Here is a 27,876-nt window from a genome sequence, read left to right as displayed (position 1 = left end):
CACATCTCACACCAAAAGTTATGCAACATCAGCAGACACCTTAGCACACAGCACTGTAGAGTGTATGACTCAAACTGAATAAAAAAGTAGTTAAAACAGTGTGTTTGTGCAAGGAGCTAATTACCTGTTTGTTGACATCCGCGTCTTCCGGTAGCTAGACCAAACTAGTCAATCCGTCGAGCGTGCAGTCACTGGCGGAGACGGAAACGTAGTCCAGCATTTTCGTGTTTCTGTTCATAATGTACATGTCCATGTTACAGCCTGTCATGAGCCATGAGCCTTACAATAGCCTGTTAAGCCTGTTAAGTGCACACTCGATGGATATGCTAGTTTGGTCTAGCTACCGGAACACACGGATGTCAACAAACAGGCAAGTAGCTCCTTGCACAAACACACTGTTTTAACTACTTTTTTATTCATTTTGAGTCATACACGCTACAGTGCTATGTGCTAAGGTGTCTGCTGTTGTTACATAACATTCGGTGTGAGATGTGGAGCATGTTAAGACGCTTAAAACACAGTGTAAAGTTCTGACCCCATGCTGTTAGCTGTCAATGCTAAGTCTCCGTTCACGGAGCTCTGTAATGGCTGGACCAAATGTGATCGCGTCTTCGGTACTGGCAAGTCAAGGGTAGCTTGAGCAATGAAGCTGCATGTTTAAATCGACCGAAGTTCTAAGCTAAGTTCTAAGTTTTAAGCGATCATGATATAATGCTGGATATCAGCATAGACTGCCAGCCATTAACAGCTTCAGTCTACTAATCAGCATCAGGAATTTATATCACCTGAACTACTGTTTCATGACCTTTATGTCTGGTGCTGTGTCTTCAGGTTCACCTGATGGTTGCAGTGGTGGGTCGCCTTTTCCAGAAATGGTTTCCTGCCCAACCAAATCTATCCTACACCTTTATCTGGGACAAGACAGATGCTTATGGCCAACGCGTCTATGGACTTTCTGAGGCAGTTGGTGAGTTTACTGCTATAACATAGCTAAACACAAAACTAATATGTCTTTTAAATGTGTAATTGTCTGACCTCTTTGAGACTCTGAGAATTTTATTCTCAATTAACTTACATTGTGTCATTTGAAAGTTTGAATCCAAGATGCAGGTGGTCAGTGACCAGGGGTAGTAGGCGGAAGGCTGTTGTCAGGCCTCTGATCCGTAATGCAGATTAAATGGATCAAACTGAATGGTTTAATCCAAACAATTCAATCAGACTAAACTGAGGTTGAATTGTTGACTCCACCTGTCGACCTGTTTGCTTCAGTGTTACGGTAGTGACACCGCAGTGGTAAAAGGTGGGGCTGCACTTGATAACTGTATACGCTAGATGGCAGTGGAGTGCTTGAATCCTGATTATGACAGTGAAATCCTGATGACAGAATTTTATTTTCCTACAATTAGCTCCGCAATGTCAGAGCAGCGCTGTTCGTATTGCGGCTGGCTGACTCCACAGGAAGTGGATGTATGTAGTCTAACACTATGTTAATATGACTGCTAAAGCTGATGATTAACTTTAACAGCTCTTCTGTGAACTAAGTTTAATAAACAAAAAATGTGTACTGGTATGTTACTGTTTGTAATTGCATAAGCCTATAATTGATACATAAAGTCTGAGGTATATGGTTAAGCCCAGCTCGAATGCAGTGTTGAGAAAGCTGCAGTGTTTAGCCACAGCTAAATAACCCAGATTGACTTAACTTTAGGTGCAGGTATACGGCCGAACTTTTTATTTTACAGTCATTATTGCGCATTCCCACCTCTAAATTCCCTCTCATGCCCAACCTCATTACATTGTTTGAGTAGGTAACTGCATACTTGTGTATGCAACAACGAATGAGTTACGTTTGTAAGGAATATGGCTGTTGGTAGCATTTGTTGATTTTGTTCAAATATGAAAAAATAATTTCAATAGTAAGTGTTCTTCAGACGATGGGGCTAACGTAGTGTTATGGGCAGATGGAATGTACTGTAGAGTGCAGAATCAAGAAACATTGTAAATACAGATAATATCGCTTGTATTCATCACATTATGCAGAATTTTAGTAGTTAATAAGCTTATAGAAAAGAATACCTTTTGATATATTAGAATTAATCATTCTTTGGGCTCATTTGGTAGACTGTGATTTCGATAAAATTATTTTGTTGTGATTGCTGCCATTTATTATTGAACATTTCTTTTTGAATGTGTATAAGTAAGCCCTACTTCTGTAAATGCAATTTTAAGGTCATCAATATCCATGCTATCCATCAATATTCATTTTCCTAAGCTGCTGACACAGTTTTGCAGTGCACTCTTGGTGCCGCTGTTTACATGTTATTGTTCCAGCCTAGTTACTGATCTTGGTGTGGATGGCCCTGTGCAGTCGCCTGTCCACACATCGAAGCAATGGAGGTTTGATCTTGGCTCCTACAAACATGGGCTACTTTATTCAGTGCCTTCCTAGATAAGTCAGCTGCGCAGTTATTGTTACTGATTTTGTCTATATTTTCACATCTCTAGTGAACTTGCTATTCAACCTCACCACAGAGGAATGGTTTAAAAAAGATAACACCACACCAAATCTGATAGTGTTCCAAAGGCTCTTGCACTTAGAATAAACCTTGTGAGGGCAGGACCTGTTGGAAGTGAACAAAAAGGTCCACTGTAATGCTTATTAACTGTACTGTAAGATAAGCAGCAGATATTTGTGAACACACAGTTTAACTAGCAACTACAACATCCAACATTCACATCGTGAATGCACCAGAAACAGTTGTAACAGAAGAGAAAACTGCATTAGAAAAATGGTCGATAAATTATTTTGAGTGCCACAACCCCTGCAAAATGCCTCGTTTCACTATCATAATTAGAGTCATTCCGTCCAATAACATTTGGAAAAGTCTAGAAGAAGAGCTGCACTATTAGATTATTTTATTCCCCTTCAAGTTAGCAGGGCACTGAACCCGAGCTCAGCCAGCTCTGTCTATGATCCAGGTATTTTCATAGCCACAAAATCAAGCTTTTTTGGCTTCAAAACATCACTGAGCAACTATCATGGGAATGAAAGGGGCTCCACCTCCAACAATGTGTCCAGTAATTAAACATCCTTGAATAGACCAAATCCCAAATTCCTACCTTATTCACACGCCACCACGGGATGTTGATAACGTGTCATCATTTCACGCAGTGGAATTTAGCGTGTCCACCCAGGTCCTACATTTAGATCAAAGCTGAGCCAAGGTCTTAAAAACCTGTTTCCACTGCAGAGTAAATTGACCCTGGTGTAAAAACCAAGTTTACCAATCCCATTGCATACAAAAGCCAGATTTTAACGGGTTTTAAGTGGGACTGTTGACTAGTTGAACAGGGGTAAATGTCTCGATAAATGATAGTATGCTAAATGCCATTGTTACAGCATGTTGTCATTACATTTTTATCTAATTACATCTGATATAAAATAAACAAAACATCGCTGTGTGTGTTTTTTTATTTTTATTTTCTTCACTAAAACAACACATTCAACGCATGCAGTAGGCTATCTATGTGCATACTGTGCACATTTATCTTTAAAAAAGACCATGAGTCAGAGCAGGGGAATGTAAGTGAACGCAGTTTTATTCAGTGTTGTCCATTGTGTAATTATTTACCAGCAGGGACGGACTGGCCATTGGGCAATGTGGGCAAATGCCACTGTGGCCGCCTGGTGATGCGGCCGCATCACAAATAAATAAATAAATGAATAAATATAAAGCGAAGCGGCTGCATCAATAGGCGGCCGCGGCCGCAAATGAATAAATAGGCTAAATAAATAAATAAATAAATAAATATAGCGGGGCGGCTGCGTCAAAAGGCGGCCGCAAATGAATAAATGAATAAATAAATGGCCAGCGACCCTCATGGGCCATTCGGGCCGGCCGTCAAATCACAGAGCGGTCCCAAGCTCGTTTGTCCCGGCTGTTTCGAGCGTCAATTAAGTTTTTAAGCCAAAGGGAAACCAAATTTCTCTTAATCCAATATACTAACTAGCAGACGATCTAATCACTATTTATATGCCACATAACACAACATGTTATGGCAGGCAAAAGGTGTCGATCCCCGAGTGCAACCTGACAGGCACGCTTGAGGAGCATTTCACCATTACTCTCCTGCCTGTCAGGTCGCACTCAAGGATCGACACCAAAACCGAAACTACGGTAAATCTTAAAAGTGCCTCTTTCGTCGTAATTATGCTTTCACACGAAGGTTTGACTCGCTTTAATGATGGAACCACCATCCACCGCAAAGTCTGCCAGAGCATGTCATTGTATTGTTTGTATTCATAAGCACACACTGTTAACAGTGCATTTGTTTGATGAAGTTTGATATATTTTGTTTATTTTCCATAATTTGTTCATTCTATATCGTTCTGTGCCAATTTACTATGTTTAAGTCTGTATTATTTTTTTTTATTTGCTCATTGATTTTGAGCCTTATTTATTTTCTGTTGCAGTTTGCATTTGACATAAGATGAAAATAGCCATACTGCACACACAATAAGGTAGCATAACCACCAAGAATGTTAGAGGTGCATTTCTGGCAAGCTCATTCCATATCAAGAGTTTGCTGAAGAAGCAACTGTCTAATTCACTATTTGTCATTATGGCTTTGGGCCATGCAAAAATTTGCCTGGCAGCACTGTTCTCAGCAGTCTGCCAAACACAGAAGTTCCATTTGAATGTGTCAGCTGGAATGCCTTCAGGTTTATCAAAAGACAAAAGCACAACAACATCTACTCCTTTCCGATTAAAACGAAAAACTAGAGTACAGATGAAGTGGTGGAAATGGACTGACATGGGATGCAAAATACAGTAGAACACACCCCAAACAAAGAGGCTTATTTGTCTTATTTGTTGAACAACTGTTTAATCCCTCCCTTCCTAAACTTAAGATTTGAGACCATTTTGACATTGAATTCAGGATAACATATGTTTGTGAATATAGTAGTGTAGAAAGTAGTAATCCCAAAAACTTTGCTTGCTTGTAGAAAATGCTTTCCTCTTCTTTTTCTTGGCAAAAATTGGCTTTCCCAACAGTGATAGATGTGTTTTGGCTCATGCCTTTCATTGTTGGTCAGTAACTACGAGACAGTTGTGAAAGTCTTTAAGATAGAGTTTGGAGACTGCAGCTATGGGTTACAAGCCAAGGAAGTGATTGATGATGGATAAGGAAGGATAGATGATCTGTGTCAACGAAAGCGTGGAAGCATATCTGCTGTCTTTGGTCCTTGGCAGTGAATAAAGCATTACATCTAAGAAATTAAGAAAGAACCGGTGGACATTTTTTCAACTAGATACCAGGATAGCTGATTCGATCAACAGAGACTTGTATTGCCAAATTCAAACATTTTAGCAGCTATAATGAATATCAAAAACAGAGAATCATCACCTGAAGCTGAAGCTCTTCTCAGCTATGCAGAGCTTCATAGTGAGTTTCACTCTCACTATTTGTTTTAAAAGCAAAATCCCCCTGTATACTGTATATTGTATACTGCATGTTCAGCTGCAAGCAGCAACCAAATATAACAGTTAACAATTAGCTGGTGAACATAGTGGAGCATTCAGCAACTAAAGAGCCTGGTAAATTCCTCAAGAGTTGCTAGAGACCAAACAGAACTAAAAAGAGTATGAATATTGGACTTACATTTATCAGACACAAACACGACTCCAAATTTAAACTGCAAGCAGTGATGAACTGGCCCTCACACTTGATGCATGCCCCAGTGCATACAGGGATGCAAGGACCTGTTTATTTGTATTGTACTCTATTTATTTTTTTATTTTTTCATTTATTTGTTTTGCTAATGGCATCACATTTGTTGGTTCATCACTGCTTGGCTCGCAGTCTTGTTATATTGTTGTTGACCATTTGAGAAAACTAGAGAACACTAGCTAATAACACGTTAGATTTAAGGATGTCAAGGATACACTGACCATGAAGATTTGATTTAAATAAGATGAGTGTCATACTTGTTTACTTCCTTTTGCCAGTAGGTGGCAGAAATACAGTACTATATTTCCTAATTTTCATGAAGAAGTGTTTGGTTTGGACTCTGACCAAACATTAAATTTAAGAAAGATTGAACCATTTAAACAGAAGTTCAACCACCTTCCTGTTTTTATTCCTTGCTAATGCATCAACATCCAATGAGAACTTAAAATCTCCAACACATCATTAAGACCTTGAGGATTTTCTGACGAAATCTCACGTAGAAGTAGGAGTTGCAGAATTTCATTCTTCACAAAAAAGCACCATTAACGTCTGAATTGTTCTGTCACTATGTGTGAGGCAGATGTGGTCATCTGTCTCAGAGCAGTACTTCACATATTGGTATATCATTTCTTGGTGCCACTTGGGGACACTCTGAGTGTGACTGAATATTTGCATGTAAATGTATTCAGATCGGGACTTCGACCAAACCTGTTAAATTTGGTGCAGATTTGACCACATAGTGGACTCACAACAACTTCCTGTTTAATGATGAATCATTGCGCTTTGCTGTAATGCCACTGTCGTACGTTTCAGCAAAACTCAAGCTAAACCTAAAATTAAAGCTTTATATAACTTTTCATCTCAAAAAGGTGTTAAAATTGGGCATTGGAAATTTGAAGTTTTGGGGGTTTTAGCCGTGAGAGCTGCTCGTTAAAGTACATGTGCAAATTGAAAACTTGAGCGCTAAATTCAAAATGGCTGACATCCTGTTGGTCTTATCTCATTGCACCAAGATCCTTTTTTAAGTCTAAGTGTGATACACAATTGTCTTGAATTTCATACATGTGGTTGAAAAAAGGTCCAGGGGCTTACTTTTAGGGTGGCTAGCCAGCAATTTAGCTCAGCCCATTGCCATTTCCCTAACTGCTCGATGCATAAATAAGAAACTGTCTGTGAACAAATTCACTATATAAACTAAAAAAGTAATGATTCTTATTTATTTAATTTTTTTCACATTTTCTTTCTGCTACTCCAAGTGGCCAAATTAAAGCTAGGGTCTACAATCCTCCTCTAAGTTCCCCCCCCCCCTCCTCATCCCGTCAGTGCTCTGTCCATCCAAAGCCACTCCCCCACAAACTTGAACGCGTATCTGTTAGTGGGACTCAGCAGGGAGAAGGAGATGCCGGAGCAAAACGCAGCAATTCAGCTGAATTTAGCACGGAGCAGACAGGAAGTCAAGCGCTAAAATAACAAACTACATCCGGTTACTTTTCAAAATAAAACACTCCGTGTTGACACTAGCACACATTGTGAGGCCAGCTGTCTACCATACTGCGCCGTTGCGGACTCAAACCGCAACCGGTGGGGATTGCCGGACGACGGAGCAAAACCGGATCGGAGCCGCAACGCAGTGGACCATATCCAGTGGAAACTGGGCCTACTCATTAGCCATTCTCAAGGCCAAAAAACAACACAGAAAGAAGCTAACGTTAGCATTGTGCTAATACGAGCTACGAACGTAGCCAAGTTGGCAAACCTCACATATTTCATGAAAATAACAAATCCCCCTGAAACAAAACTAACAATTACTTGCCCAACAGAAAGAGAGCAACCTCTGCATCACTTTTCAAGCCCTTCACATGCCCCAGTTGTCTCCACCGCTCAAACGCTGCACCGATGTTGACTCGGTCCGACTTCTATCTTTATCCAGTGCCTTTTTCGTAGCAGCCAATCCATGCTGCCTGGGCCGGATGGCACGGATTGGTCAGATTTTTCTCAGTCCTACAGCTGCCACAGAGGTCCGATTATTTTTCGATCCTAAATACATAATGTATTGACTACTCTCAGGATAACAGGATCATTTCACCCATAACAAAATGTGTTTCTGAACAACATTACAGACCCTAGCTTTAACAGGTTTCAGGTTTCAAGAATGAGAACTTCTCAAGTTAGTGTTTGATTTGACATATCTCTGTTTTACCCTATTTTAGATCACAACACACCAGCTCTTCCTCTGTTTCCCTTAATCAGCTCAATTGCTCTTGGGGCATTTTTCATACTGCATCATAATTACACTGTTTTCGTAAATAATCCATCCATACATCTATCATGACATAGATATCATATCATATCCTCATTACTGTACAGAGTAAAAACACATTACTGTAGTATATATATATATATATATATATATATATATATATATATATATATATATATATATATATATATATATATATATATATATACATATACATACATACATACATACATACATACATACATACATACATGTGTGTGTGGCACCTTTGCCTCTCTTTCTTTTTCTCTGTCTTTCAAAATATCCATCCCTCCCTTTTATTTCTACCAATTGTACCTGCCTTTCCTTTTCTCTTCTCCCTTAGGGCTGCATGCATGTGCACATGTGAATACTGTGAATCATACACTATTGGTTTTATCATCATGCCTGGTATTCATATTTCCATAAAGCTTTAGTGGACAGTTCCATTATGATGTGTCATGTTTTGACCCATCGTTATGATTAAGCAATGATTAAGCAAATATCTTACACTTGTCTTGTATGTATTTTGATTTGGTCTGAAGCACAGCCTGTGTCTATGTCTGTCCTATAGTGTCGGTGGGGTTTGAATATGAGTCCTGCCTGGACCTTATCTTGTGGGAGAAAAGAACGGCCATTTTACAAGGATATGAGCTGGATGCCTCCAATATGGGAGGATGGACGCTGGATAAACATCACATCCTTGACCTGCAGAATGGTAGGTGCTATGACATGACAAAAACATATCCTGCACTATTCAAAGAGCACTATATCACTGCACCACAATGGACATTCAATGAACTCACAATCTTCACAAAAAAAACATGATCAAGGTCTGTGGTGTCACGATGTGTAAGGCATATGTAGTCATCGGGCACACAGCAGTACCTCACAGATTATAAAACGACATGTATTGCTGGCACTAGGGGACACTATGAGTGTGACTGAACATTTGCCTATAAATGTGTTCAGACTGGGACTTGTGAAGTCTGTTGCACTGCAAAGCTGAAAGAGGAGACACCTGTTAATCCCCCAAATTCAAAATGGCTCACTTCCTGCGGGGATGAGCTCATGGTACCAACATGCTTTATTGTAGATCCAGGTGTGGTAGACATGTGTACCTAATGTCATACATTTAGGTGAAACTAGATGTACGAGCTGATGTTCAAAGCAGCAAACTTAACAAGTGGATAAGCAAAATGCATGATGGAAAAAATGGGTCAATCTTTGACTCCAATACTGGGGTCAAATGCTGTCGTTACAGTAAAGTTGCTGATCTAGCTTTTTCTTTGAAATAAGTAGCTGGAAAGTTGAGAAAAACACATTTATTCAAAGTTTTTATGGTGAATATTTCACCATAAAATATATCAGTCAATTAACAAACAAATCTATGTGAAACTACACAATACTAATAAATGTAACTACACCCCCATCACAGTAGGAAAGAGTTTATATATGCCAGCTCTGACAACACTACATATTCTCTCTCTCTCTCTGTCTGTCTATCGGTCTCTCTGTGGATCTCTGTCTCTCTGTCTGTCTCTGTCTCTCTCTGACTCTGTCTGTCTCTGTCTCTCTGTCTCTCTCTGACTCTGTCTCTCTGTCTGTCTCTGACTCTGTCTGTCTCTGTCTCTGTCTCTCTGTCTCTCTCTGACTCTGTCTCTCTGTCTGTCTCTGACTCTGTCTGTCTCTGTCTCTGTCTCTCTGTCTGTCTCTGTCTCTCTCTGACTCTGTCTGTCTCTGACTCTGTCTCTCTGTCTCTCTCTGACTCTGTCTCTGACTCTGTCTCTCTGTCTCTCTCTGACTCTGTCTCTGTCTCTGTCTCTCTGTCTCTCTCTGACTCTGTCTGTCTCTGACTCTGTCTCTCTGTCTCTCTGTCTGTCTCTGACTCTGTCTCTGACTCTGTCTCTCTGTCTCTCTGTCTCTCTGTCTGTCTCTGTCTATGTCTCTGTCTGTCAATTTCAATTTCAACAAGCTTTATTGGCATGACTGTGGTTCACAATATTGCCAAAGCGTATAGGATTACAGAAAATTTTTTAACAATCATAATGATAACAATAATAATGATGATAATAACAATAACAATAATAGCAATAATAACAACAATAATAAACAGAATATCAGTGTGCAGGTAAGAACCCAGTCAGGATCAGCTGGTTCATGTGGAGGAAATCATGTCAGGTGTTGTTGTGCAGCTCGTCTCTTCTCCTGTGGCAGCATTCACAGATCTCGCTGCATCTACAGCAGTGGCAGTTTTTTCTCCCAGTAAATGTTGTAGTTTTTCTTGGTCTGATAGTTTGGGGAAGTCTGGGGTTGTACCTGTGATTTTAATGTATATCTGGGTTCTGAGGTCTGTGTATGTGTCACAGTGCAACAGGAAGAGCTGCTCTGTCTCCACCTGTCTGTGTGGACAGAACCGACACAGCCGGTCCTCTCTGGACAGCCAGGTCTGTCTGTGTGGACAGAACCGACACAGCCGGTCCTCTCTGGACAGCCAGGTCTGTCTGTGTGGACAGAACCGACACAGCCGGTCCTCTCTGGACAGCCAGGTCTGTCTGTGTGGACAGAACCGACACAGCCGGTCCTCTCTGGACAGCCGGGTCCGTCTGTGTGGACAGAACCGACACAGCCGGTCCTCTCTGGACAGCCGGGTCCGTCTGTGTGGACAGAACCGACACAGCCGGTCCTCTCTGGACAGCCGGGTCCGTCTGTGTGGACAGAACCGACACAGCCGGTCCTCTCTGGACAGCCGGGTCTGTCTGTGTCTGCCGCTCTCTAAGGCCAGACTGTGGTCGCTGAGTCTGTACATAGTCAACGTTTTCCTCAGTCTCGGGTCAGTTACAGAGCTCAGATAATCTGCCATGGAGTACTGTCTGTTTAGGGCCAAATAGCATTGGAGTTTGCTTTGGGTTTTGGTTGTGGATGTCCAATAGTTGATGTAATTGTCTTTTTCTTTTGCTATAATTTGGTGGGGCTGGATGGTGTGAGGGCGGTCTTGGTGCCCGGTGCTGTTGGAGCTCAGCCTGTGGACCAGCTGGCTGAGGGGACTCCCTTCTTTGCTCTCCTCTTGGCATCGTAGGGCTTTGTAGTTACTCTGTCTCTGTCTCCGTCTCTCTGTCTCCGTCTCTCTGTCTGTCTCTGTCTCTGTCTCTCTGTCTGTCTCTGTCTCTGTCTGTCTCTGTCTCTCTGTCTGTCTCTGTCTCTCTGTCTGTCTCTGTCTCCGTCCCTCTGTCTGTCTCTGTCTCCGTCCCTCTGTCTGTCTCTGTCTCCGTCTCTCTGTCTGTCTCTGTCTCTGTCTCTGTCTGTCTCTGTCTCTCTGTCTGTCTCTGTCTCTCTGTCTGTCTCTGTCTCTCTGTCTGTCTCTGTCTCTCTGTCGCTGTCGGTCTCTCTGTCACGCTCCTCTCTCTCCTCTCTCTCTGAGTGCATGCTGAGAGTGGAGGATGGTGAGAGTGTGTTTATATCCTTTGTATGTTTGTTTGTTTAGTGATTTATCAATGCATTTGCATTTTATGCTGCAGTTTAAAGCGGTTTGGTTCTGGAGCGGTGACAACCAGCCTTGGCATGTGGTCATGCCGACTCAGAGGCGCGGGGCTGGACAAGCTGCACAAGCCCACATGGAGTTAAACTCTGTCTGACTGTTATTGCTCTTTGGAGGATTGCAGTTAGCAATCGGAGAAATGGTCGGTTAGAACAATTACTTCTGCATCTAGGATGAACAATGGAGTTCTTGTTTTTCTGGACAGCGCTGATAAAGTGAGCATGGTTGTTGAACAAGTCATAGTGATCCAGGACACCTGGTGTCACTGGTTAATCCAGCCAAAAAGATGGTCTTGTCTAAAGTCCCTCCCTTCATTAATAATGAAATGTTGCAGAGAGATCTGGTGAGACACATCTCCAATAAAAGTGATTCCTCTGGGCTGTAAATCTCCCCATCTGAAATACATTGTTTCCTTCAGAAGTCGGGCCTTTGTGATTCTGAAGAACAAAAACTGAAAAGTTAAACTTTGATTTTTTTAAATTAAAATGCATCTTCTGAGAGGTTGAAATGTTTTGGCTGTAGAATGGAGGGTCACTTCATCCATACCTGTCCACAGGAGCGAGATGTTCATAGCAGGAAGACACACAAAGCACACAACAAACTGAAAACTGAACAAGGGGCTGCTGGTTCAGTTTCTAATGGTTCGCAGGTTCAGCAGTTCCAGTTTTTGATGATCATGGTGCTGCTGATCCAGATGCAGCCGGTCTGGGTTCTGTTAAATCATGCACAGCTGGTCAGGTTTCTTTTGGTTCAGGTGCTGTTGCAGCCTGAAACAAAGGAGGCAGAATATTAGTTAGGTCCCGCAGGGTAAGAATGGACAGAAGAGGTTCATTCACAGTTTAAGGTCTGACACTGGGTAGGTGCTGACTAATTACGCTGCAATCCACAAACATGCTGTCGACTTTTACAGTTACCTGTTTAAATGTGAGCACAGAGAGGAGCAGGCAGTGTCTCAGAGTTGTTAAACTGGTCTTCCTCAGGTTGAACAGCAGAGTAATGTCGAGTTGGAAGCAGCTCTCTCCTCTGATGATCTCGGTGCTTCTCTGCAGAGCGTGAAAGCTCCTGGAATAGATGCAGGAGGGTGGCCCTTACCTTACTTCCTAAGAAAGGTGACCTGCAGTTCATCAAAAACTGGAGGCCTGTGTCACTGCTCTGCTCTGATTATAAGCTTCTCTCCAAGGTGTTGGCAGCCAGGCTGAGCAGAGTGATGGAACAAGTGATTCAGTGTGATCAGACCCACTGTGTACCGGGCATACTGGTTTGTGACAACATTATTAAGCTGTGTGGCCTCAGCGCTGGTATCATATCAATTGATCAGGAAAAAGCTGATGGTTGATTTGGACGACGGGGGCTAAAATACTTAGTCGTGTTCTTAATAACTGGGAAATTGTTCTTAAAAGGTCAAAGGTCTTTTAGCAAGGTGAAAGTGGATCTAAATCAAAATGTCCTACAGAGGTCAAGTCCTCATCACCAACAATTTAGTGTTGTCCACTTTATGGCGTCACCTGTCTTGTGTTGACCCCCTCACCTGACCACTCTGCTGTCAAAGATCCAGGCTCTTCTTGCATTTACATTTAGCAGATGCTTTTGTCCAAAACAACTTACAGTAGTTCATACTGTATACATTCATACACTGATAGCGGTGGATGCCATGCAAGGTGAGTAGTTGTACACAGACACAAACAAGTCAGCACATTAGTTACACCGTCACGAAACAATTCAGAAAGAATGAAATAGGCTAAATAAATTAAATACAATATTTATAGTATTTACAAGAGGTGCAAAGTAGTATTGCGGTGAGTTTGGCTGTGCATTAAGAGGCAGCAGCAAATATGAAAAATGCAAGTGAGAGAGAGGGGAAATGGGAAACGCAAACACATCAACAGGTAACTTATTGTCTGTTTTGTTATTGTCCAGTGTGTGACACACGCTATGAAGGAGTATTAAAATGTCCAAATAGCTTTTCTTATTGACCCCAAAAGTGTTGAGCTTCCTCAGGAGATACCGTCGCTACTGGCATCTCCTGAGGATCTCCTCAGTGTTAGGCAAATTTAAACATACCGACAAAAATTGTGCCCAGGTATTTGTACTCCTCCACAATCTCTATATTTGTCCTGTGGATTGTGCTGACAGCAGCTACAGACAGCTCCCTCTTCTTGCTGGAAAAGGTCACTACCATCTCTTTGTTCTTCTCCGTGTTTAACTCCAGGGCCGATTTATCACACCACACCGCAAACTCATGCAGCACTGAGCTGTGGTGATGTGAGGGGCCCCAGAGCAGGGATAGTAGAACTGTGTCATTCGCATACTTTACCAGATGACAGTCTGGATGGGCGGACCTGCAGTCATCAGTGTAAAGGATAAGAGCAGAGGTGAGAGGACATAGCCCTGAGGGGAGCATGTTGATGTGACCGAGATGTCGGAGAAGGTGTTACTGACCAGCACCCTCTGTGATCTGTTGGTTGGTCCAGGTGGAAGCAGGAGGAGTATTTCTCTGCTAGGATGTGTGGCTGTAGGGTGTTGAAACCAGGAGTCTGGCTGTTGTGTTGGGGTGTTCCAGGTGTTTGTGTACCGTGTCCATGATGAGTGTTTTGGCATCATCAACCCATCTGCCTGCATGGTACCGAACTGGAGAGCGCCCATCAGTGGGTTAGGGTTCTTAATCCCCTGCCAAGCTGAGCAGAGGCTCCCTCCCGTGAAATTTTCCTCCACCTTGTTCTTAGACTTCAACTTGGCATATTTTATGGCACTCTATTTACCTCCTTTTCTTCAGATTCATTGCCAGTGAAGAATACTATTGTTTGGGGAGAGCGTTTTGGTGTTTTTTTGGTGGGGATGATGTTATCTGCACAAAAGGCCACCATGTCCACTTGCTCACTGATGTTGCTGGAGGGGGCAGGAAAGTTATCCCGGTCTGTGGATTCAAAGCATCCCTGCAGAGTTGCAATGCTGTTGTAGGTTTTTGGTAATCTTCTCTGTCTTCCTAATGACAGGCTGGTGCCAGCAGGATGGCGTTGTGGTCAGCAAGACCATTTTGAGTCAGTTTGGTGGACTTGGACTGAACAGATCTTTGTTTCTGTTGGACTTAAAGCAACCTAACATCAAGGAATTACCTGATTTCTATCGTGGACTGTTAAGGAGGGGCTGGTAGACCACAGTTTACCACAGTGTTTACTTCAGGAATAAAGCCCCACTGACTCATGACACATACAACGAGTTAACATTGCCAATTTATACTGAAAAAACGAATAAACTGAACCAAGAAGTGAGAGAGAGACTAAGAGCTGACTAAGAACAACAGATGTGTGTTTGTCTTTTTCTTCTTTTTTTTTTGCAATTGATTTATTTCACTTCCGTTTTACAAACACTGTTGTACATTACAGAACATCTTTGTCTGCTATGTAAAAGCTAGAGCGGCTATAGAAACACACTATTCATTCAGTATGCTAATATTCACTGTCTCTGAGCTGGTGTCTAGTGACCGAAGCAGCTGGTATTGGTGCTGGAATATTGTGGTTGTTCTGGGCTACCTGCAGGGGCCAGTAGTGGAGGACTGGTTTAACTGACTGGTCTGAATGGGCTGTATGCATTAGCATATAAATGGGAATACAGTGTGTATACAGAGCTTTCCTTGTTTCCTTTATATATTTGTAATTAGTTATAATCAGCTGGTTTGTGAAGGATGCACTGTTGGTTCTAGTGCTGTTTACTGACGCACCTGTATTGCTCACCTATATGTGAAGACAGTGAAGGGAAAACACTACACTATACTATATTATACTATACTATACTATACCAAAGTATTGGTAAACCTCAACCCTCCCGGCTGTCCTCTGTCTGTCACCTCATCCATCACATTGCCTGCATCCCTCTCTCCTTGCAGTCCTCTCAACACCTTGTCACCCGATTCAGTGTGTGTGTGTGAGCGTTAAAATACGTATGTGTTTAGTAATTTTCTGTTTATATGCACGCTGGTCTCTGTGGGTGTAATTTTGTGTCTTGAGGGGCTTGAGTACTGCGAAACACAATGTGCCTTTGTCCGTGTTTAGACCAAAACACACGGTATGGCCATAGATCTTGTGTGTCTTTGTGTTTGAGAGAGATTGAGTACATCAAATATGCATTGTTTTCTTTGTAGTTCCGCGAAGGATGTCAACAGGGCAATGTCATAATATGTCTTTACAGTGAGTGATAACTGGCAGTGAGACATTGTGTTTTGTTAAATTGTTTTCATATTGACCACTGGTCATTAGCAATCTGGTGCCCTATATACATTGACCAGTGTGTGCCATCTATAGGACATGAAGCCACTTCCATTTTAAGCCTGCCCTCTATTTAATCTAAAGCATTCCCCTAGTTATTTTCCAACAAGGATTCTTCACACAAGATTACTCCCAAGTACTTCAACCCCTCTCTTTCTTCTAAGTGAGCCCTCCTGGTAGAGCCAAGTTACCTAAAGTAGTTTATTATAGAAAAAATAAATATGAAAAAAAACCTACATTTTCTTCTAAGATATTAATATCTTGCTGTTTATTGAGGATAATCACATCAACAACGTCACCTGCAAATGCTGATAAACTAACAGCTGACGTTCAATCTGTAAAACAGACATCTGAGAACCCTTTCCTGAGTTAGTGTAGTACAGTTTCAATGGCAAGGGAATACAGCATCCCAGAAAGAGGCTAGAGCAGCAGGGCTTCAGTGTGCCTAGTAGGATCTACTAGACTCTGGTTCTACTAAGTTAGTCTCTAGGTCTGAAGAGACCTGGCGATGTGCTTGGTGACATTGCGAGTACACTGCTATCAAAACTGTTTAATTAGACTTTTTCCACTATCCCACAACGGTTGCACTGAAGAAAAGCCAGATGTTTTTTTTTGATGTGAAACCCTTAAAAAATTCAAAGCTTCTCTAAAAGGCTTGCCATTTAAATTACCAGTGTTAAAATGCCAAAAGTAACTGTGGAACTTAACTTCCTGAATATGAAAAGAGTACTGAACAAGACAATGATCAGACCGATCATCAACAGGAACTATTTGACTCCTTTTAAAAATACTGAATGTCATGAATCATATTAAAGTATGACCACACATTATTTCTTCCACCTTAAAAGAAAAAGGAGTAAATCCCTGTGAAAAAAGCACAGCTACCCCACCACTGTTAAATGTTTTAAGGCTGAGAATGAATCCACTCCTTCTTCCAGTCATGTTCATTCTCACTGACACTGTGAGTTTCTTGAAAAAAAGAATCACATCTAGGTTCTTTATTTCCATGAGTTTGAAAAGAGAAGCTCCCTTCACATCACTTCTTGCTCCATTGATATTAAAAGAACCTATTTTTAAATCACTCATGGAAAAGAAAAAACCCAATGATATAACAAAGACACGTGGAACTACTATGTGGAGAGGCTTTTTCGATTCAGTCATCATCTTTAATTAGCTGAGCTTTGACCTCTGTTACTGTTTTCTTGAGTCGGTAAAAGTCTTGCTCACTGAAAGAATCCTCATCCTTTCTCAGCTCTGCCACAGACCTGACAAAGGCTTTGAGATCAGGGAAGAACTGCTGCGTTTTAACGGCCCTTTGGTTTGCGAAAGAACATTTTTAATTTCCTCAAGAGGATAAAAAGTCATCTTATCCTCTTGTGAAGGCATCCACTCACACTCATTCAGTGACAGCTCCTCCAGTGTTTTCTTATTTTTAGCACTGCTCTGCTCTTTGTCAGCACTGTTTTGTGAGATTTATTTTGTGGAGCTTTCCCTTCACGCATGTTTTCAGCCACCAGCACATTTTCAACACTTTGACTGCAGCTTTCTTTCTGTGTATCACCTGTTCTCTCTGCCTGCTTCTTTTCCTCAGAGTTCTCTCTGGTCTGGACCTTTCCCTCATTACTGACTCTTTGACTCTCAGCCTATTCTGCTCACTGTCCTGCACGTCTGCCTCTTACTCCTGCTCTTTCTCTGCAGACTGCTGTGCACAGGCCACTCTCTGGCCTCAGGGCAGGAGCAAACCAAATGTCCTTCATCCCAAAAGCCCAAACATTTCATGGTCTCAGAAGTTGCAAACACAATGTAGCTGAAGTTATCAACCTAAAACAGAACATCAGGTTAAAAACAGCCTTGTTGTCTTTAATGGGCATAAAGACCCGTCTTCTGTGACATGCCACATGATTTAACTTTGGTGACTTGCCCCAAGCAGAACCATTTCAGTGGGAGACGCCAGCTGGCCATAGCACGACAGCTCAGTGGCCAACTCCTCATTTTAATGAATGGAGGTGCAGTTGAAATCATGATCTTTTTTGCAGGATTCACCAGTGGAAGAACAGGTGGGAATGTATCTTGAAACACAGCACACTTTTTCATCAACCTTTTCAACTCTACTCCTGTCATCAAGACAGATGACAGTCTCGCTGTTGTCATCTTTCGAGAGGCAGATTTAACACTTTCAAAACCTAAGAACTCTCCAACAGCATAGCTGGCCTCCTCCACTGAACAGCCAGCATTTGTTGTAATCTTAACCGCATGTCAGCATGTCAGCTTCTCCAGCTCCATAAGACTGCTGACAATGGGCATGATGCCCGACTGTCTGCAGCTACACAGCTCTGTGTGTGTGTGTGTGTGTGTGCGTGTGTGTGCGTGCGCGTGTTTGTGAGACTAAACACAAAGCAACATCTACTTGTGACCCATTGTCAGGGGGTGCATGTCTTCAAGTTGTGATCTGTTCATTTGAAATGTGCCTAGAGAGCTACATCTATATAGTATTTTCCATTACAAAAACACAGAAATGAAAGTTAAGCTTGCAAAAATAGGTATAATGTACATTAAAGGATTTCTTGTTCCCTGCTACAATACTCAACTCAGGATCCCATGTAGAGGACCCACCTCCTAGGTTGGGAAATAAAAAACTGACAACCTCTTCAAGGTTGGCAGGTCTGCATCTAGTGACCCCCATGGGATTGACCTGTTTGGGATTTCATAGTGTGGTTCCAGGAGGCTTCTTAAATGCTTTTAATCTGGGTTATGCTAGGTGTGTGCTACACGTGCATATCATAGATTGCAAAAACTGTGGTTTTCTTGTCAACAGTGCAAATGTTGTCGGCTTAACTCACCAGGTACGCAACATATTTTCGCTGATGTCACTGAGTTCAGCTGATGTGTGTCCTTTATCAGCAGTTGCCATGGTGTCTTTTCATTTGCTGCAGCTTCAGAATAAAGGAGATTTCCGCCCTACAACATGCCGTGTAGCTGTTTGGCACACCTGCCGGACATGACACTAAATCCTAAATCCTAAATCCTCGATTCCACCTTTGATTTAGAAGGTTGAGATTGTGATGTCATTTTGATCCAAATCCAATTTTCAATCGAGATCATGGCAGCCCTAGCTCAATCGGATTTAGGACTAGGGAGTTGGCAGGGTAAAACCCCTGGCAAACATTGCAGTCTTTTGTGTTCACACACACAGCTCCTCCGGACTCCTAATAAATCCTTAGTTACAGTGCATGTGTGTGAGGTGCTTAAGATGCCCAATTACAAAACGCTAAAATCAGTGTGAACAGCACAGCTGATTCAGCTGTCAACGAATGCAAAATGATTCTCGATGCATCTCATTGTATGGCATTCTAAAAGATCTATATTACTGCAAATGGCTAATTTTCCTCATTTACATACCCCTTTAAATCAGAAAATTCTTCCAGTAGTCAGAATACAGCAGTCTATAAAATATAAGAGGCATCTACAATAATATTGGTTTCATGTAGCAGCTTTAAGATAAGGCATTTATTGACTCTGCCTCACACACCTGTTAGAGTTGGATGGATGGCAAAGTTGACAGCGTCTCTTCAGATCTTGGCTGATTAGCGGGGCTTGCACTAATCATTTATGGCTGCAGACTGAGCTTCAGGTGAAAATGGCCAACATAATTAGTAATTGTTGTGAGGCAGAAGCCAAGCTCAGTGTGGGTATCGTCCAGTTTTGTGCTTGGAAGGTCATAAAATCTGACGTGTGCCCCGAGATCTCCGTTTTAGAAAATATTTTGTGAGTTTTGATTATCACTTGATCTCTGCCTCCCTCCGACATACCTCCTACCTAAGTAAGGTTAGCCTAATGTCTGCCCACAATTCAAAGCATTTTAGCAACGTCGCAATGTAACTTAATTGTCAAGCTGAGGCCGGACAATAAACAATCAACATAAGCTGAGTCTCAATTATGCTCTGTTTCTGCATCCATGCAGAATCTTCCATGTCTGAATTGCGATGCATTTTGTAATCCAGAAATGTTCACACCACAAAGTGGGATCAAGGCATTAGCTAATGTTGAAAGAATGCATACATCTAAAATAGACAGGTTTGAAATCAAAGTCAGATGCCCATATTTACACCACACACACCCTTGCAGAGAACGCATCACACACACAGCCTTACTGGCCTCTCTTTTTTAACACAGCAGGAGAATTCCCCTTTCTTTTTCTACACTCTCCTTCTTTTTACCACACATTGCCACACATTACCACACACACACACGCACACACACACACACACTTTCTTCCTGTCAGGCAAGTGTGTTGCCTGTGTAGACTGCATCCCCGCTGGCTCGTACTCTGTTGATCAATCAACACCTACTAATGGAAGAACAGATGAAAGAGGGAGAGAAGGAGAGAAGGAGAGTGGAAAGGCAAAAGAGATGGATATAAATAGCTGGATGGGAAGGGAACTGACTGATATGGGATTGAAGGACTGATGGTCATGTGTCATGTTTAAAGACCTTATATTTTGAATGTATTGCAGAGAGTAACAGTAATGGAAAAAAAAACAAGTTTGGCTGGGCTGAATGTATGAATGTTGGAATTGGTTAATCAAGTTAACATTTAGTGGTTCTAATTCTCCACCCAGGTGCCATTAAGCCATTGAAGAATAAGAGAGCACAATGACATGATGTTATTAATTATGGAAAGTCACGTGGAAATGTGGCATTTCATTTTGTTTCATGTGCTGTATTAATTTGAGGAACCATACAGTTTGTTTATCAGTCCACACTTATCTGATGTTTTCATCTGCGTCTTGATTTATTTCCTAAGACTGTCTCCATTGCACTTTTTCATGTGGAGCTTTTATTGATACATCACAACTATACCTCGGCCAATTTAGAATATTTCATATGCAAAAAGACAGGTGGATGGAAAACATAATTACTGTTTACTTTCTCTTCTATATAGAACATTACAAAGCCAGTCAGATGCTGCCCGTCCCCCTGGTTTGCCATCAGAAAAGGGTTTTCAGATGCTGTTAGACCTGCATTTTATGTATATAAGTCTTAACAATTCACCAAACACAGTTTTTTCTAATTGTAATATCTACAGATGGTAAAGGTATACATGTTCTTACATTTTAGGCTCAAGTTCCAAATTGACTGAGAGAAGGGATTAAGAACTAGATTATAATTTAACCACATCAGTAAACTAGTGTGGTCTGTATGGCTTACATGTACAACAATATAGCTCATATACACTAATTTGAATTATTTAGTCATGTATGTTTCAACCAGATGCCTTTTCTCAGTGTGTAAACTGGCAACTGTGTTACAGCCAGGGATGTGTAATTCTGATGCTATCACTGCATCACAGACATGCACATCTTACACGCCAACCCTGTTTTCACAAACTGGCTGGAGAAATGTGACAAGAGTCCACGCAAGAGATTTACTCACTATTTACTGTTTACTCACTACTTTAACATGTTTCATTCATTTCAAGTAGTAGTAGTAGTAGTATATGGTTGTTGGAAGAGACACGCAAAGTGAGCACATGGTTTAACTTTTATGGCCTGTAAGATGAAATGATCACTAGAGGACTCTTCTGCCTGCGCTCGGCGACAACCTCAGGTCATGCTGGCCACACAGAGCAACAGGCATGTTGAGGCATGGTCATAAGACCTCTGCGGGTGGCACAAGGACTTTGTGGTGGATCCTTTGGGTCCTGTATGTTGGGGATGGAGCATCCATGGATTGCGCATCCCAGATGATCAGATTGGGATCCGGGGAATTTGGAGAGCCGGTCAAAGGTTTGGGCTCTTTGTTGTATTCCTCAAGCCTTTCCTGAGCAGTTTTTGTGGTGTGTTAGGGTACATTGTCCTGCTGGGGGGGCACTGCCATCGGGGTGTGCCATTGCTATGGCAGGGTGTACTTCGTCCACAATGGTGTTTCGGTGTTAGGAGGCCTCCAAATGAATGGCAGGACCCAAGGTTTTCCAGCAGGTTATTGCATTGTAATGAGATGATCAATGTTATTCAGATCACCTGTAAGTGGTTTTAATGTTGTTGCTGATAGGGGTTTGTCTAAATATTTGTTCATATGGTTATGTTATGGCAGCCAAAAGTACTTTACCAAAAGTTCTGGTGTCCGTTAAATAGTGAAAAAGCACGAGATTCATCATTTAACTGCAATTTATATGATGTCCTTGAGGTTCAGAATCCCTTACAGACAGAGAGAGAGAGATGTGTAAATGGATGGATAGAGTAATATGTGCTGGTTGCCGAAAAGGTACATTTAATAATTCAGCTCACCACAGGAAGTGATGAGCGCTTTGGTGTCTCACTTTTGAAGTGAGTGCATTCCTTTCTTTCCTCACTTCATTTTTTGATCACTCGTTTACATTACAACTCCTCAAAAATCAGCAAACTCACATCATCCTCTGTTTCTTACCTACTGCTTTTACTACTACCTATGATACATGCATTATGCTGTGTTTATGACTTAATGTAGCAATATATTGTAGTCATAGTACATATAATAAAGTAAATCAATTTTCAATGTAATAACTTATCCATCTGTCTTCAGAACCATATAACACAACAGATACCAAATAATTTAAAGATTACAGTTATGACGGTTTAAAAGTTGTTTCAAAGGCTTTTTCTGATGTACAACCTAATTACTTGCAGGTATCCATGTGTAGTTTAGGTTTTGCATTTGCCATCCAAACTAGCACGGCAGTGGTAATTTTAGTCATTCGTTGGTTTGCATTTGCATCACATTTGGATTTTCGTCACTTGTATAATCGCATGGCTATTAACAGACACACATGTGTCTGTTTATAGCTGACAGATTTTAGTCAGACTAAGGTGTATACATGCATCTTAAAAATCCGATCAGAGTCGGACTAACTCAGTAATTCAGTTTGCTCGAGTGTCATATAAACGCACTCACAGACACACACACAATGCAAATGCAGCCCACATCTCTTTAATCTCATATGCTGTATGATGCTCTAGGACCCCCATGGTGAAAGAGGAAGAAACTGTCATGTTTTTTAACACAAACACATCCATTCTAATGAGTGCATGCTGAATATATGCAGCACTCACACGTACAGTGTACACTGTAGTGTTGAATGGGGTTATTTGGTGCCATTGTGCCTAAAAGCCCAGAGGGAGGAGACATCAAATACAAACATTCACTTCCCACCTCCTTAGCACCAGCAGACAAATTAACTCCCACATAACAAACTTTACAAGGCTTGACACTATTGTTGTTGTTATTATTATTATTATTATTATTATTGTTATTGTTATTACAGATCATATTTAGATTACTGTAGTTGAATAAAGCTTTAAATATGTTGTTCTATAAATCATTCTATAAATCTATGAATATGAAAAATGAATAAAATGGCCTGGACACATTAGACATAATACAAGCATGAATTGCACAGGATGGTTGCACAGTGCAAAATTTGTATGAATATGAATATACAGTATATAATTTAAGTGTTAGATAAGTAGTGCAAAGTAGCTATGATGTTAAGGTGATGGGTTTTCGTGTTAAAGACATAACAACCCTGCATGAGACCATAGGGGCCTTGAACAGCTGTTGTCCAAGGTTGATGTCAGCTTGGCTAACATCCTCCTTTCACCCACCTGCTCTATGGCGTCTAGAGGGCAGTCCAGGGCAGAGCTGACTCCCCTAACCAGCTTGTTGAGTTTTTTCGGTCCCTCTCAGTGCTTCCACTCCCCAGCAGACCAAATCTGAAAATGAATAGAATGTTGTTAACATTTTTAGTCGCACCAGTTGTACATCCATAGAAAAATAACTTTAGGAAACACTAGAATGTACTACACTAAAGACACAAGACAGAAGTCAAAGCTGCTGTAATTTGCTTTTACTCATGCAGCATCATCTTGAAAACATGTTTTGAGTCTGAGGTTAATGTGATTTGTAATTTTAACCTCAGACTCTTTATGTAGTATCACCATCTGTTCTGAGTGATCCTCTCACAAATGGACAGCTTTACACCGGTTCAGACCTAGCATTAACATGCATCTAGAGAGTGACCACTTGGATCTCATTTCCCTGCTCTATATGCAAATAAACACACACAGCTCATCCATGTAATGAAAGGATACACTGTTTTTTACACAAGGGAAGAAATATCTTTATTTATATTGTTTGCTGAAGTAACCAAGAGGCCCACATAGTAAAGAATTTGTTGTAATCAACATTTTACAAATATTTTAATATATTTCTCTCATCTACATATCCTGTCCACTAGGTATACTGTACAAAGGGAATGGTGAGAACGTTTTCATTTCCCAACAGCCCCCTGTCATCAGCAGCATCATGGGTAAGTACAGATTCAAATATCATTGACTTGAGCTTTTAAAACCTGCATATTTGTGATCAGTGTTGATAATGGATAATGTCATTGCGCAATGGTAAATTATGTTGCTGATACCCCTCAATGATCAGGAGCGACAGTCAAAGCACTCTCATGGGGCCCAGAAAAAAGCACCTTCTGGGCCTCTATGGTAGTTGCTATCTTACAAGTCTAAAATGATATGAATGGTTGGAAACTGTTAAATCTTTTTTTAGAAATATCTTTTGGTTAGTGAGAGTATGTTTCCACCAACATTAGGAAGAATTATCATCAGCATGTCTTTATATTAAATTCAAGAACTTGCAAACTCATTCTGTGCATTTTTGAACTTCAGTTTTTTCCCTGTTTGGTTTGTACTTGTTTTGCTTTTCTTGTTTCTGGTTCACTAATGAGGAAAAAAAAAAAAAAGTTATACCCATTTTCTCTCCATTTGAAATGTCCATTTCTTTGTAGTCCTTGTCAAGGTCCACAATTTGTTGCTTTGTGAGATTCAATACTTGGGCGTAATAGCTTTGGCTCATCATGCCATACCGAAGTGCTTCTACAGGGAATTGAAACCTGGGTCTTTGCAATGTTGCATCTGTCACACACTTTGAATTCCTTATTTTGATTGGTGACCAACCTTGCCTGGTCTGTTTTGTTCAAAGAGCAGAAACCAACTGTTGGAATTATAAAGAATAGATGTCTTCTCCTAGGAAATGGACGGCGCCGCAGCATCTCCTGCCCTAGCTGTAATGGTCAGGCAGAGGGCAACAAGCTGCTTGCGCCCCTGGCTCTAGCCTGTGGTGCAGATGGCAGCATCTTTGTTGGAGACTTCAACTACATCAGGAGGATCTTCCCCTCTGGGAATGTTACCAGTGTCATGGAGCTGAGGTAAGGGGGAGGAAGGGAGGATGACTACTATCAATGTTTTCTCTCCGGCATACCCTTCAATCCGCACTGTGCAGTTTAGAAGGACACTACATTCTTTTACATTGCTGTGTTTTTGCTGCATCGCCTGATCTGGTTTCAATGAGGCCTCACTCAGGTTCACATTCTGGTTACTTAATTTATACTAGTATGTAGATTTGGTTTGCTGTAGACAAGGCAACCATCTTGAAACACATCTAGCTAAACAACTCATCATCAGTTTTACAGTAAAGCTTTGCCCAAAACTATCTCATCCAGTTTTTTTCAAATCATTGTAAAACATACATACAGTATGACTAAAAACATTTTTGAACATTAACTGATTTGAGAGTCCTTGGTTTTTGAATTAGAGCCAAGCATCCAGATTCATCTCTCTGCCTCGGTTTTTCCTCCTGCTCTTAACAGTCAACTGTAGGAAGCGGGGGACAGATCCTTTGCCTGATTGACTGCTTTGCCACCTCTTCTCTAGCCAAAGTGATAGAAGATGCAAGTTGGCCCTGAATTTAGAGGGATTGATCTGAATTGGTGCTTTGAATTTAGAATATTCTTCTGGCACACTCTTGAGTGTTCATTTCTTATGATCTCTTTGTCTTACAGTCATCTGCAATCTTTTCACTTCTGACATCTGTAAAGCATGTTTCAAAATCAAAATCTTGACTGCAACTGCTAACTGTTCCTTTTCTGTTTTCAAGTACATTTTTCTTATGTTGAGTTTTGTTGTAATGCCTTTCTCCAATCTATCTACTAACTCTTGTTTCTTCTCTTTTCTTTTCTTCGCTTGCACTATATTAAAGAAACAAAGATTTCAGACATAGGTAAGAGTGACTAATCCTTTTTAAACTTTATCCTAATTTTCATTCCACTGTCAAATATGTTTCTTATGCACCAAACTCAAGTGTGCATATTTCTTCTGTCCTCTTACCTTTTTTTTCAAATATACTCAGAAATGATAAACTAAGTGTTGCTCAGTCCAGGCATCTTTCCGACCTGAGTTTACTGATATTCTTAGCCTGTGCAAGGTTCCAAGTGTATCAAGTAGACTGTGAGCTGGATCAAGCTGTTAGCAAGCTTACTTTTAACTTTGTTTGCATACATATTTTTACAGTCTAGTCTTGCAATAAAGCTGCAATGATAAAGGATAATTCTGATTAATTGCAAATTGCATCTTATTTTTGTTGTTTCGGGTATCACTTATATCTGTAATAATCACATTTTACTCACTTAAGTAATTGATAGAACACTTATGAATAAGTAATGTTAGAATATGACTGTGTGACTAGTTGCTAGCTTTGTCTGTCTGCCATTGGTGATGAGCAGTGAGTCTCAGGGTTTATGATAGATTATTTACTGAAAACAGCTTGTGACTGCAAATGAGGTTAATGAAAGCCCAGCTTGTGGTCAGAAAACCTAAACAATAAGCCCAAAGAGGCTTAGTTATAAAGGCTGTGAAGAGTTCATGTACTGGGAGTTAGTTGCGCTATTATTGTGTCTATAATAATAATAATAATAATAATAATAATAATAATAATAATAATAATAATAATAATAATAATAATAATAATAACAACAATAATAACTATACTACTACTAATAATAATAATAATAGAGTTGTAGCCTTATTATCTGTTTAGTATTCTTTTTCTTCCTTAGTTATGTTTACATACATCCCATCATCCCAGTACTCTTTGGATCGAGAGTACTTGGAGGTTGGTGAACCAGATCACACCAGGATTTGATCGACACCATTTTATTAAAAACTATATTTAAACCAAGGTGCGAACTATGTGGTAATAAACTTGAGTGATGACATGTCTTTGCCGGTATCTGCCATCTAAGGGGCAATAGAGAGGCAGTCTTTTGTAAGCATTGTCCGTCTCGTTTAGAAGTGATAAGAGTTCTCTCTGTGAGTGACACTTCACGACAGGGTAACGTTCTGATGTTCAGTTATTGCAACAAGCCCTCTCTGTGTACCGATCACTGATGTCTGTGGTCACAGATGTCAACTTCTGAAAATGTTCCATCCCAAGCAGAACATCCACAGCAGTGAAGCAGTGCCCCAAGATCACATCTGTTGGCAAAGTCTGTGTTAATAGAAGGTTTGGGTGGATGTTTGGTCAGCATTTCATCTGACTTAAACACTTGTTTCCCTTTTAAAGCATGAATACAACATGGTTTTAATACAGTAACCATGACAAAAGTCCCCTAACCTTAACAAAGTACACATTTTTACGCAAATCATGATCATTGCCGATTCCCAACCAAGTATTCTTTGTGCATTAACCTCATCGAAAACAGTTCTTAAAAAATGCTATAATGATAATAAGTTATTAAGAATAATAAAGTTCCCCTGAGTAGTGTGGGTAAATACTTGGTTTTCTGGGGTCATCTGCCTTTTAAAGAAGATTCATCCACACTCACATTTACTGTTCTAGCTTCCTCTACATAATTACACTCACTTTGGGATTTAGGCTGTTACATTGGGATTTGCTGTTCTGTGTAATCCCCTCCATTGATCTTCTCATACACATACACAGCAGCACCAAACCTCAAGCTTTTGTTCTCCACCAGCAAGACATAATGATGGGATTGAACATGTTGGCTCATCCTATTGCAGTTTTCAATTAAATTAAAAACTTTTTTGTTAAAACACAATTTCCTCTCAAGAGGCCTTGTTGTGTCAATCAGCCCTTTTCTGCCTACCTGACCTCACATTGCCTCAGTGGGCTTTCCCATCTTGGCAACACTTTATAATAATGGTACATTAATTAACTATGGTAAA

General features: G+C 40.8%; 1 protein-coding gene across 11 annotated transcripts in view; it reads left to right on the top strand.

Annotated features, from left to right (window-relative positions):
- Positions 1-27,876, top strand: part of LOC115588090 (teneurin-3) — a 742,469-nt gene that overhangs the window by 675,247 nt on the left and 39,346 nt on the right. For 8 of the 11 annotated variants that reach the window (XM_030428416.1, XM_030428503.1, XM_030428476.1 and 5 more), the window contains 5 exons: positions 832-967; positions 8,586-8,729; positions 24,084-24,155; positions 24,884-25,061; positions 25,892-25,912. In XM_030428416.1, the coding sequence (XP_030284276.1) occupies positions 832-967; positions 8,586-8,729; positions 24,084-24,155; positions 24,884-25,061; positions 25,892-25,912 (551 nt within the window). The remainder of the gene's footprint in view (positions 1-831; positions 968-8,585; positions 8,730-24,083; positions 24,156-24,883; positions 25,062-25,891; positions 25,913-27,876) is intronic. The other 3 variants (XM_030428484.1, XM_030428457.1, XM_030428438.1) reach the window with 1 other exon arrangement.

Source organism: Sparus aurata, chromosome 1 (assembly GCF_900880675.1).
Source record: "Sparus aurata chromosome 1, fSpaAur1.1, whole genome shotgun sequence".
Classification (NCBI taxonomy): domain Eukaryota; kingdom Metazoa; phylum Chordata; class Actinopteri; order Spariformes; family Sparidae; genus Sparus; species Sparus aurata.
Note: the sequence above shows the minus strand (reverse complement) of the source record. Positions and strands in the feature narration are given on the sequence as shown.